Source organism: Panthera pardus, unplaced genomic scaffold (assembly GCF_024362965.1).
Source record: "Panthera pardus isolate Hobbes unplaced genomic scaffold, ASM2436296v1 HiC_scaffold_17, whole genome shotgun sequence".
NCBI lineage: Eukaryota > Metazoa > Chordata > Mammalia > Carnivora > Felidae > Panthera > Panthera pardus.
Genome location: NW_026526732.1, coordinates 71,625,330 through 71,636,858, shown reverse-complemented (window position 1 = coordinate 71,636,858; position 11,529 = coordinate 71,625,330). Strand labels below are relative to the sequence as shown.

At 41.6% G+C, this 11,529-nt stretch overlaps 1 protein-coding gene across 1 annotated transcript; it reads left to right on the top strand.

Moving 5' to 3' along the window:
* The first annotated feature begins 3,542 nt into the window (after nucleotides 1-3,542).
* On the top strand, nucleotides 3,543-7,340 carry PNRC1 (proline rich nuclear receptor coactivator 1). The gene is made up of 2 exons (XM_019442832.2): nucleotides 3,543-4,240; nucleotides 6,253-7,340. Exons 1-2 carry the CDS (start codon nucleotides 3,701-3,703, stop codon nucleotides 6,694-6,696), a joined length of 984 nt encoding a protein of 327 aa, XP_019298377.1. The 5' UTR covers nucleotides 3,543-3,700; the 3' UTR covers nucleotides 6,697-7,340.
* The last annotated feature ends 4,189 nt before the right edge of the window (nucleotides 7,341-11,529 follow it).

Genomic DNA, 11,529 nt, shown 5'->3' with positions numbered 1-11,529 from the left:
GTACAACCCACATAGGCCTGCTGCCCCTGTTAGGAAGGTTTAAGAAATGAATGTGGTAAAATGGCACCTCAGAAAGGGATAAGTATAGGGATAACAAAGACATTAATTTCAACCTGTGGTAATAGTACTTTAGTAGCAATTTAAGTATCAATTTTGTCATTGTGAAATTTTGTGCATATTGTTTGCTTCTAAATATAAACCTTATAACTCTTTTCGTAAAGCTTATTTGTTTATTTTAAGAGAGAGAAAAAGAGAGAGAGAGAGAGGAAGGGGCAGAGAGAGAGGGAGAGAGAGAACCCCAAGCAGGCTCCATGTTGTCAGCACAGAGCCCTACACCTGGCTCTATCTCATGAGCCATGAGATCATGACCTGAGCTGAAATCAAGAGTCGGATGCTTAAGTGAGCCACTGAGGTGCCCCTAAACCTTATAATTCCAGTTAAACTTCAGAGTATGTTGAGAAGGTTTGTGATCAATGCTTAAATGTCAGAGAAATTTTCACTTGTTAAGTTTAAATGTTTTGATTCCCTGGTTGTGTTCAGTGGTTAGAGGAATATTATTTCACAGATATGAAAGATTAATAATTTGAGCTTATGCAAAGTATAACTTGGAGGGTTCCTCTTTTCACACAAGTGTCCCTTAGACATTTAAGATCTAAGCAATAGATAGGTAGAGGAAATGGAAATAAAGCCACAATAAGGGGGAAAGAAAAACACTAAGAGCAGGAGGAGAGAACAATAATATTCAAGGCAGAGAAAGGGAGAGAAGGACAGAAATAAAATGTAAAAGATAAAGGTAGACAGGAGAGAGAGCAGAGAAACCCAGAGGGCTCTAAAGTGTTTATGCAGGTAAACTGCTTATTTCACATATGGCTTTAACTCTTTTCCCTGCTCTTTAATAACTGGCTTACCTTTTTTTTTTTTTTTTTTAAAAGTAGGCTCTACACCCAGTGTGGAGTCCAATGTGGAACTTGAACTCATGACCTTGAGATCAAGACTGGAGCTGAAATCAAGAGTCTGACTCTCAACCAACTGAGCCACCCAGGCACCCCTCAATCGTTTATTTAAAAAAACAAACAAAACAAAACAAAAACCAAACCAAAACAAACAAACAAAAAAAACCCCAAAACTTTCTCTAGAGAAACTGTTGACTTAAAAATAAAACTAAGACATGCACTGGAACAAAAGTCTTCAAGAACCCTGAGAGTCCTCCCAAAACTTGCTTTATCCTTGGAATGTCTTGCTACCTCCATGATTAGCCCTTTGGGCCCAGACAAGAGCATCTAACCTCTTCCTTTATATCATACAGCACAGATGAAAACAGGTTTGAGTATTAAAATAGGCTTTCCTAAAGGCTAAGGATCTATAGGAACTATCCACAAAGAGTGACATGAAATTCGATAATCTGGTTTACAAAACCTGGATTGCTCTCTCTGGTGATCCAGCTCCCTCTCTCTTCATGGTGGGCACCATCTTAACACCCATCACCCATGTGGCTGCATCTGCAAGGCTACCTTTCTTAAAGGACAGAATCCAGGGTCTTAGATGAGGCCTACCCTTCAGACCTCAAAAATATAAACTTACATACCACATAATAACTCCACCATTCACCCAAGAGATACACACAAATAGGTGTCTTCCATCAAGGGCCCCTATGAACTGACTACCAGTTAGCAGCCTCCTGGAGGGTAAATTATTCCCTGGGACCGTGTGATATTACCCGCAGATAAAGCCAAACCTTAGGCCTTGGGATATAGTGAAAAGAGGACTAAGCATTAAGAGTTCAAGGGATTTAGTTGCTGACTCATTTTGTGACCCTTAGGTAAGTTATTTTATCTTTAGAGCTTCATTTACATCATAGGTAAAATAGAATTTATCTCTATTCTACTTTAAAGGATTGGGGTAAGAATAAAATGAGTTAGATGAAAAAGTGCTTTGAAAAAGTATAGACTCTTACAAAAACAGAAGAAGAAATTACATCATTCCAGAGTCTCTGTAATCTTTGCCTGTTCTTCTCCACCAAATTTTGCCAGGCCATTCTCCTCACCTGATCTTGAACCCATTGTTAATTTGCAGACCGGTGGATTTGAATTAAAGGTTCTGTAGGATCTTTTACAACTCTGGAAGTACACTATTTCCTTTCATCCAGTGAATATGAGCACTTACTATGCATCGTGTTGGAAACACAAAAATGAGTAAAATCCAGCAAAAAATGATAAAACCTAGCAATCAGTAATGATGGAATGTCATATGAAAAGTTTATACAGATCTTCCTCAATTTACGAGGGGGTTAAACCATACGAATAAAGTTTTGGATGCATTATTTTAGATATTCCCTCTGTCCAACTTTGTTAACAGCCACGAAACATTTATTAAGCACTACAAAGCTGAAAAATATTGGCTAGAGGCTGTGAGGATACAGAGATGCGTAAGATTATCGTGGTGGTCTAAAAACCTACAATCTAGTCTATGGATGATGTTAAAACTTTGGTCTTGCCATCCCTGGACTGGAGTTCAAATTCTATTAACTTACTGTATGATGTTTGACAAGTACCTTTTGCCTTTCTAAGCCGGTTTCCTCTCCTACAAAGGGGTTTAAAATATAGTACCTATTCCTTAGCGTTGTCGTGAGGTTCAAATGACATAATTTATGTAAAGAACAGTTTCTGGCACAAAAGTGCTTGATAAATAGCCACAATTTTTGTGTGTGAGCTCTGTGAGGGGAGATGATGAGCGTGAGATTTCCATAACACACAGCTAGCAAAACACAGTTATGTTGCAGAGCTGTTTCACTTTCTCCTTTGAGACGCAAGCCTCCTTCTTTGCTTCCTCCTCAGTGTCCGGCACCGTTTCGTGATCCCAAACCTTCAGGTATAAAGACAGTAATATTTCCAATGCTCAATTACGTATTCCTGGGGGAATTCTTTATATACTAAGGGGACAATTTCAATCAGTAAGTCACTCCCTTAATTCTTACTCTGGTTACCTTGGCTAATGAACAGCACTGGTAGCCTGAGTAATGAAAAAAACGTAAGCCACACTTCGCCATATATAAATTAAATGTGGACCGATTGCCAAGTACGAAATACCTATAACGTTCTTTGAAATCTTAAAAAAAAATGTAATCTTGGGATTGAAATAAAAAATACTTCCCAAGGTCAGTGGCTGAGGAGGCATTAGTGGCCTTGATGTTTCTCGACTCTTCTCCCGCCCCCATCCCCATTTCCCAATTCAGCCTAGACCTAGCAGTGCGACCACTGCCTTCGGGGCAAGGTGCGGGGGCTAGAAAGAAGGGTGGGGGAGGTGGGGCTGAAACGGAACTTCATTGTTCGCGGGACCGACTCTTCCCGAAAGAGCCCGTTGGCAGCGCCTGCGCAATGTGCGCTCTTTGTGCGGGGCTGCAGCAAGCTGGTTGTTTGTGTGTGTCTGTTGGAGGCGGTGGAGGGAGAGTCGGAGGGGCGTGGTCTCTTCCGTCGCATTCTGATTGGGCTCTCGCAGGAAGGTGGGCGGGCACAGGGCGGAGCTTCTGATAACAACACTCGGCGCTGAGGCTGAGGCTATTTGTTGCTGCGCCGCCACCGCCCGAACCATGGTCCGCGCTCCACTCGGGCTCTTTTAGCAGCAGCCGCCGCCGCCGCCGCCCTGTGATCGCTGGCTTCACTTCCTCCTTCTCTTCTTGCTGAGCCACTTTCCTCCTAGAGCTATGACCGTCGTCTCCGTCCCACAGCGGGAGCCACTTGTCCTGGGTGGCCGTCTTGCGCCCCTGGGCTTTTCCGCCCGCGGTTACTTCGGGGCCCTGCCGATGGTGACCACGGCCCCGCCGCCTTTACCCCGGATCCCGGACCCCCGGGCACTTCCTCCCACCCTTTTCCTCCCTCACTTCTTAGGGGGAGACGGTCCCTGTCTGACTCCGCAGCCTCGCGCCCCAGCACCTCTGTCCAACTGTAGTCTAGCTACGGCGGGAGGCACCCCTCGGGCAGCACCAAAGAAGCGGCGGAAGAAGAGGGTGCGGGCCAGCCCGGCGGGGCAGCTGCCCAGCCGCTTCCATCAGTACCAGCAGCACCGGCCGAGCCTCGAGGGCGGTCGGAGCCCCGCGACGGGCCCGAGCGGAGCGCAGGAAGTCCCGGACCAGGCCGCCAATTTGGCCCCGGGTCCTGCGGCCGCAACCCAAACTGAGGAAGCGAGCCTTTTCCCTGGCCCGGTGCCGCCCGCGGTGCCCGGCCAACCCTCATTCAGAAGAGAGGTAAGGGCCGCGAGAGGGACTTGGGGACTGTTGGGGAGTTCCGGCCCTTCGATGGGTCCGGCCGAGCTCTGGAATCTGGGGCCCTGCACCGAGGGGTCGGGAAGAGGGGGGGCCGGGGTGAGGGGCGGCTGTTTACTCGGGAGGGAAGTTTCCGTGACGCCCGCTCTGTTCTAGCCCGGGGAAGAAGGGGGAGGGGGAGGCATGCGCTGGCGCTGCCGATTGGCTCCCGGAAACCAGCCAATGAGAGGAGCGGCTGCGCCCCAGCAACAGCCCCGATTTAGAAGGCTGGCTGCGTTCCAGGGGGTTTCGGTATTCGGGCGCGCGGTGGGGTGGGGGAGGGAAGGGGCCCGCGGGAGGCTGACGTCAGCGCGCGCTACGTGCGCAGCGCTCCGGCGCTCATGAAGGAGGCGAGGCTGGCTGGCAGTGGTAGGGGAAAGGGTGGGCGACCGCTTTCGGCTCCCAGACCGTCGGTAGTTCCAAGACTAGTTGGCGGTGCGCGTGCACTGTTTCACCGACCGGTTGTGGGACTTGGTGGGCCACAAGCGGCTCCATTCTGTTTGGCTTGCTTTTTTGCGATGAGAGGTGCCCCGTGTGCGGCGCCGGCCCAACTGGGGCTGTGTCCTTCGCCGGCAGACCTGCTTAGCTATACTTTTATCTTTAAAAGTTGGCAGGAGCGGTGGCAGTTCTTGCCTCTTTGAAACGATAACATTTGCTTGCTAGTCTATTAGATGAGTGGAATTGTTTACATATACTTTATACTGTACTGGGCTTTATTAATCGAAGGTAATTTTATTACTTGTGTCCAGAATGATGAAATTTTAGAAGTTATAAGATGAATTGGCGTTATGCCACCCAATTTCCGTAGTGTTGGGTTAGGATCAAAAGTTAGAGCCATTTCTTGTTAGAAGAATACTGGAGAGATTTGTAGTTTCTCTCGCTGTCCCCTTGGAAAAAAGTCAAATTTGACCGCCGTGATTACTTAATTATCTTAGATTCCGGTTTTAAAATTCTGTGGCTCTGAAATATGAGTAATAATGTAAAAGTGAGCTTTTGTACGTCTTGTTTCCTGGTTACCAGTAATATTCTTTTATAGAACTGTTAAAACCAGGGAACGCTGTTGGCAGTTACTGACATGGAATGTTACCTGGTGCCCCAGCTTTCTATTTTTGTGTCCCGCTACCCTACCATATTCCAAGTGTTGGAAGGGCAGTGATCCTGATGAATTACCGTATACTTTTCCATTGGGTCGTGGCTCTCTGTAAGGATCACTTGAGTTACGAAAGTGACTAGAACTGGCGGCTAGAACTGGTGCCGCAAATTTCTTGAAGCAGTTAAACCAGGAAGTGGGGGCAGGCGGAAGCAATTTTCTGATTATGTATTTGCTATAAGTATGTATACTTGGAAAAGGTAGTGATTAGTATTTAAATTTTTATATTTAAATATTTGAAATTTTGTTTTCAGAAGTTGGGAGGTAATTTTTCTGTGTTAGCCATTATCAAAACACTTAATCACTTAAAATACAGTTCTTACTAATCAAATTATTTTGCAATAATTTTAAAAGGATTTGTCTAAAAGGTAAAGAGTAATCTATAAACATAATTTTTATTTTTAACCAGATTCAGCCAACCAAAATGAAAGCATGTGAAAATTTCTGTTGGCATTATCGTATTGTAAAACCTCTGACTTTGGTCAAAGAAAGGAGGTTGCATATGTTTGGAAGGGACCTCATTACTCTTACAGTTACAGAAAGATGAATTTGGGTTACTGGTTTTTTTTTCCCTTTGACATTTTAGAACTGATTCCCTACATTCCATATTGGTGGCAGTGGTGATTATATTTTTAGTAGTAAACTTAGATGTGTGCTTATTTTTAAGTGCAGTGAGCACATAAACATTTAGTCAGGTCAGGAAACTAAAGTCCAGGAGAAGAAAATATACTAGATACATGCTGTGAGGTTCGTGACTAATTTTTATCATGAACTGTATTCACTTTTATGTTCCTTGTCTTTGTAGGTTTTAAAATCAAAGATGGGAAAATCGGAGAAAATTGCCATTCCCCACGGCCAGCTTGTTCATGGTATACACTTGTGTGAACAACCAAAGATAAACAGACAGAAAAGCAAATATAACTTACCACTAACCAAGATCACCTCTGCAAAAAGAAATGAAAATAACTTTTGGCAGGATTCTGTTTCATCTGATATAATTCAGAAGCAGGAAAAAAAGCCTTTTAAAAATACTGAGAACATTAAAAATATGCATTTGAAGAAATCCGCATTTCTAACTGAAGTGAACCAAAAGGAAAATTATGCTGGGGCAAAGTTTAGTGATCCACCTTCTCCTAGTGTTCTTCCAAAGCCTCCTAGTCACTGGATGGGAAGCACTATTGAAAGTTCCAACCAAAATAGGGAGTTGATGGCAGTACACTTAAAAACTCTCCTAAAAGTTCAAACTTAGATCTCAGATTGCAGTATGTCTGTAAAACATTTTTTTTCCAAAATCCCTGGACTCTTGAAAAGAAAATTGGTACAGAAATGGAAATTTGCCTTGTAACATACAAGTGCAAAGGAGTTTCAAAAATTACAAACAACTTGTATTATATTTTATATTTTGTAAATACTGTATACCATGTATTATGTGTATATTGTTCATACTTGAGAGGTACATTATAGTTTTGTTATGAAAGTATGTATTTTGCCCTACCAAATGGTAGGTGTTTTGTATATATACAGTGGAGAAATTTTAAGTGTGCTAAGGCACATGGAAGACCGATTTATTTGCACAAGGTACTGAGATTTTTTTTTAAAGAAACAGCTGTCCAATCTCAAGGTGAAGATCTAAATGTGAACAGTTTACTAATGCACTACTGAAGTTTAAATCTGTGGCACAATCATTGTAAACATGGGGTTTGTTTGTTTCTCTAAATTGATTTTTGCCTTCTAATCTGTAATTACTGGAAAACTCCTATTCCCATTTTTACCAAACTTAATTTCTGGGTTTTGGTTTATCCATTCAAATTTAAAATACCTCTAATTTTAATGCCAACAAAATTGGTTGTAATCAAATTTTTAAATAATAATATAATTTGGCCCCCCCTTTTATACTAGTCTTGATTCTTTGTGTGTGACTTTCATGTTTGAATGTGTGACTAGGAGATGGATTTTTAACTTTCCGTTTTACTGGCTAAATGTCTTAGTATTATTACTAATTGTCCTTCCTCCTTCTGATATTTAGAGGGTCCAATAATTTCACCGTACTACCTCTAAGGGGAGGAATTCCCCATTTTGCAATGGAAACTGTTGTTGAAAGTAAAGCTGGTTAGTTTATAACTTAGATTATTTTTATATATGAACTGTTTCATAAAGTACCATTTGACTTACCATATAATTTCAGTGAAAGAAGATGACACTTGGTTTGGTTTATGATATTGAATGGTGGTACTTAAACCAAAGGAAGTGTAATTGATGTTAAAGTAGGTGGAGATTTGGATTCTAGAGTTTGCTGAAAGAAATATAGTAGCTTATGTAGTTTTACTTTAAAATTCACACTTTGTTTTCTAAGGTTCTAAAGCATGAATTTTCCCTGTGTGGTTTTTAGTTCTACAGAGCTAAAATTTATCTTGAATAACAAAAAAGGTTGTGGGTTTTTTTCTTTTTTTTGAGTTTTACGCAATATTTAGACAGGAAAAGAGTGTTAAGAGGGTATATATGGTGGAATAGATAAGGTGCTACTATCTTTTCAAGAAAAGTCTTAGGTCTTGCACATTTGGTTCATGCAGGAGGGGAGACTTTCTGGCTATACAAAAGTGGGTGGTGTGGACACAACCTGAGAATCACTGTTATTGATGAGCTGTGCCAGGAGGGTATGGTAGCTTGTTACATAGCCACCACAAAACCTGAGAACTAGTTAACAGAAGTGCCTGCAGTCTTGTTTACACAGTTCATACATAATCCAGCCAACCATTCTTTGGCCCTGGCTATAAAATGCTTCATTCTTGCATGTATGTAGAGAAAGCTATACTTTGTTATTATATATGTTATACATAGCTAGCAGCATTAAATGCATTAGAAAAACTAACAGTAAGATGTCAATCTTGTAAAAGTTTTTTTAAGATTTTTTTCAAGAAGTGTTCACTGGTAAAGGAAATAGGTTATTATAAAGTAATGGGTTTTGTAATTTGAAGAGTGAATAAAGTTGGCTGAATTACACTACAGCTGACCTTGTGAAAAAGTATTAGCAAACTTAAAAAGTTAATAATTTTGGCGTTATAGTAAAATGGTATTCCGCAGCCTTAGTCTCTTCAGACTGCTGTGACAGTAGAAGGTGTGGGTAGCTTATATAAAGTTACTTCTCAATCCAGTTAGCCGGAAAGTCTGAGATTAAGGCACCAGCAGATAATGTCTAAGAGCCCACTTCATGGTCCATAGCTGGGAGTCTAGGGGCTTGGGTGCTTTCTTGGGCTCCTTTTGTAGAGCTATTAAACCCATTCATGAGGGTTCTCATTTCCTCCAATGTTACTGTCCCTGTTTGGTTTTGTGGGTATGTAAAGCAAACACTTCAGAGTCACCAGCTTCAGGTCTAAGTTTTTATCTAGTAGCCTGGTAAAGGGCCTCATCATTGTAAAGGGCTGAAAGGTTTATATGTGAGTGGAAATTGTTCTATGCAGTGGCACTTCACTATAGAACATACCTGGATGTGAGGTATTTTATGCTGAGGTTGCTTTTAGATAAGAATACAATTTGATACTAAACTCCTACTACTGATAAAGTGGCACATACTGCTTAGGACTTTTATTTGCATTAATCTTGGTGCTAAGTATTTTAGTGTCCTTGTAGGCAGATAAAGGAAAAGAAGGTAAGAGACCAAATCTCACCATTAGAAGGTTGACTAGAATCATTGTTTTCAAACTTAAAGGTGGTTTGTAAGTTAAAATACAGATTTTAAGGTGGTGTATGTGGTTTGTGAGTTAAAAGACTAGAATGTATCAGGCAAATAATGGACATTTTATTAGGACCAGAATTCAGGTTTTTAGGCATCCAGTTGACCTTTGAATAACATGGGTTTAAACTGTGCTAGTCTACTTACCCATGAGTTTTTATAAATACATATGTAAATATAGTACTGTACATGTTTTTTTGTTTTTGTTTTTTTTTCCTGGAGCTCACTTCATTGTAAGAATACAGTATGTAATACATAGAAAATATGTGTTAACTGACTTACCAAGCTTCTGGTCAGTAGGCCATTAATAGTTAAGTCTTAGGGGAGCCAAGTTAGGTGCATTTTTGACTGCATGGGAGCTGGCACCCCTAGCCCCCATGTTGTTCAGGGATCAACTGTACTATGTAATCACGCCTTTCCTTCGCATTATTTTAGTATAAAGCTTGTGTGTGGTACAAAGGTGGAAGTGAAATGGGGTCAGGTCATACCACACTTGGGGAAAACCACTTGTATTTCTTTTCCCTGGAACATGATCAAGCTAGCTAAAAAAAACCCACATTACTTGCCCTCTTTTCAAAGCCCTAACTCAACTTTTGGTGATGAGAAGGAACAAACCTAGGCCCTATCCCTGTGCTGTGCTGCTCAGCATCAGGCTCCAGAATGGATCTGGGAGAGGGCAACTGGCAGCCCACCCAAGTCAGGGTGAAATTGTGAGGAGCTATTGCTGCGGTAGATAGGCTAGACTCTTGGATGCCTTGTCATCCCTCAACCCCCACCATCTTCTCAAAAGCAAAGCATTTAGATGTCTGAGGGAGGGTTTGGGTTGTCCTGACTCAAAGCCATCCACCTCTGCCCTATTCCTGGTTCCTCCAGAGGAATAGGTGGAGAAAGAACCATATTAAATGGCTTAAGAATCAAAAAAAGGGCTGCTTTTGAGATTAAGGAGGCCTTCAAGTGGTAGCATAAAGGCAGGCAAATTGTGAATGGGGACACCAAGCAATCCCTTCTAGAAAGGAAGGGAAAGAAGGGTTTAAAGATGCAAAGGAACTTCTATTTGACATTCACATTTTGTGTGAATCTCCATTCCTGCCACTCCTGCTCAAATAGATGCAAATGCCTTCACAAATAGTTGGAAAATCAATTTTAGAAATTCTGACCATAGTTTGAAAATTTTCTCGATATTTAGTCACTAGTTTTTAGGGGTCTTTTTTTTCCTAGCAATGTGTTACAAATATTGAAACCAATGAGTTGGCTTAGATCTGACATCTCTCCCAGTCTGATTCCAGAAAATGGTTCATTCCTGCAGTTTTGATAACACATTTCTGTATAAGATTATAAAAATTCTAACAATGAAACTAATACAGAGTCCCTGTCTTTTGGAAAATAAAACTGTCTCAAAACACCCCTTCCCCCCTTGTTTGACATTTCTCAGTTCCTTTGTGACATTTCTGAGCAGCATGTCTACAGTTTAATGTGTGGGGGCTTACGTGTGAAGTATGTTCAGGAAATACAAGGATAAATGGCAGAACAGAAAGTTAACTACAGGTGGCTGGGGAAGAAATGACAAATGTAACTAAAATACAAGTTGCATTCCCCTTCCCTACAACAACAAATGCCTGAGGGGGTGAAAACAAGTCATTATTACCAGAAGGTAGTGACTAATTCTGGTGAGTAGGGATTGTCTACTTCAGAATCTGGTATCTTAGAAGCAGCACTGAATTGGGCCTTAAGATATTTGACATAGTATTTGACATGTTAAGAAAAATAATTGTCAGAGTAAAAGTGCATGGACAGTGGTGTAAAAAGATGTGGAAGACTTGCAGAGAAAGGAGATACAATATATTGAAGGGTGTGCTGGGGTAATAACCTGAAGGGCCTTGCATGTCATGGCAAAGAGTTGCAACTTTATTCTGCAGGCATGGCAGAGCCATCAAAGGTAAATAAGGGAAAGAGATTCCTGCTTTAAAAAGAAAACGGGTGAAAATATGGAGAACAGCTTGGAAAGGAAAAGCTTGAGGAAAAAGTATATGTCAGTAGTTTAAAATAAAAGAAATGGGCTTAAGGACATTATCAGAGGGAGTACCCCAACATGGACTTATACTTGGGACATGTTTTGAAGTTAGAATTAAGACTTAACCAACTGCATGGAGGGTAAGAAAAGAGTTTTTATTTATTTCAGGGTGTTTTTTTTTTTTTTTTTTAACGTTTATTCATTTTTGAGAGAGAGCGAGCAAGAGAGTGGGGGAGGGGCAGAGAGAATGAGACACAGAATCTGAAGCAGGCTCCAGGCTCTGAGCTGTCAGCACAGAGCCCAACACGGGGCTCGAACTCACCAACCGCGAGATCATGACC

What these genes read in the sequence shown, in the direction of transcription:
- PNRC1 (XM_019442832.2), top strand. Translation starts at nt 3,701, where the DNA reads ATGACCGTCGTCTCCGTCCCACAGCGGGAGCCACTTGTCCTGGGTGGC. An exon ending in AACCCTCATTCAGAAGAGAG is followed by an intron (nt 4,241 to 6,252) that starts GTAAGGGCCGCG and finishes TTGTCTTTGTAG; the next exon opens with GTTTTAAAATCAAAGATGGG.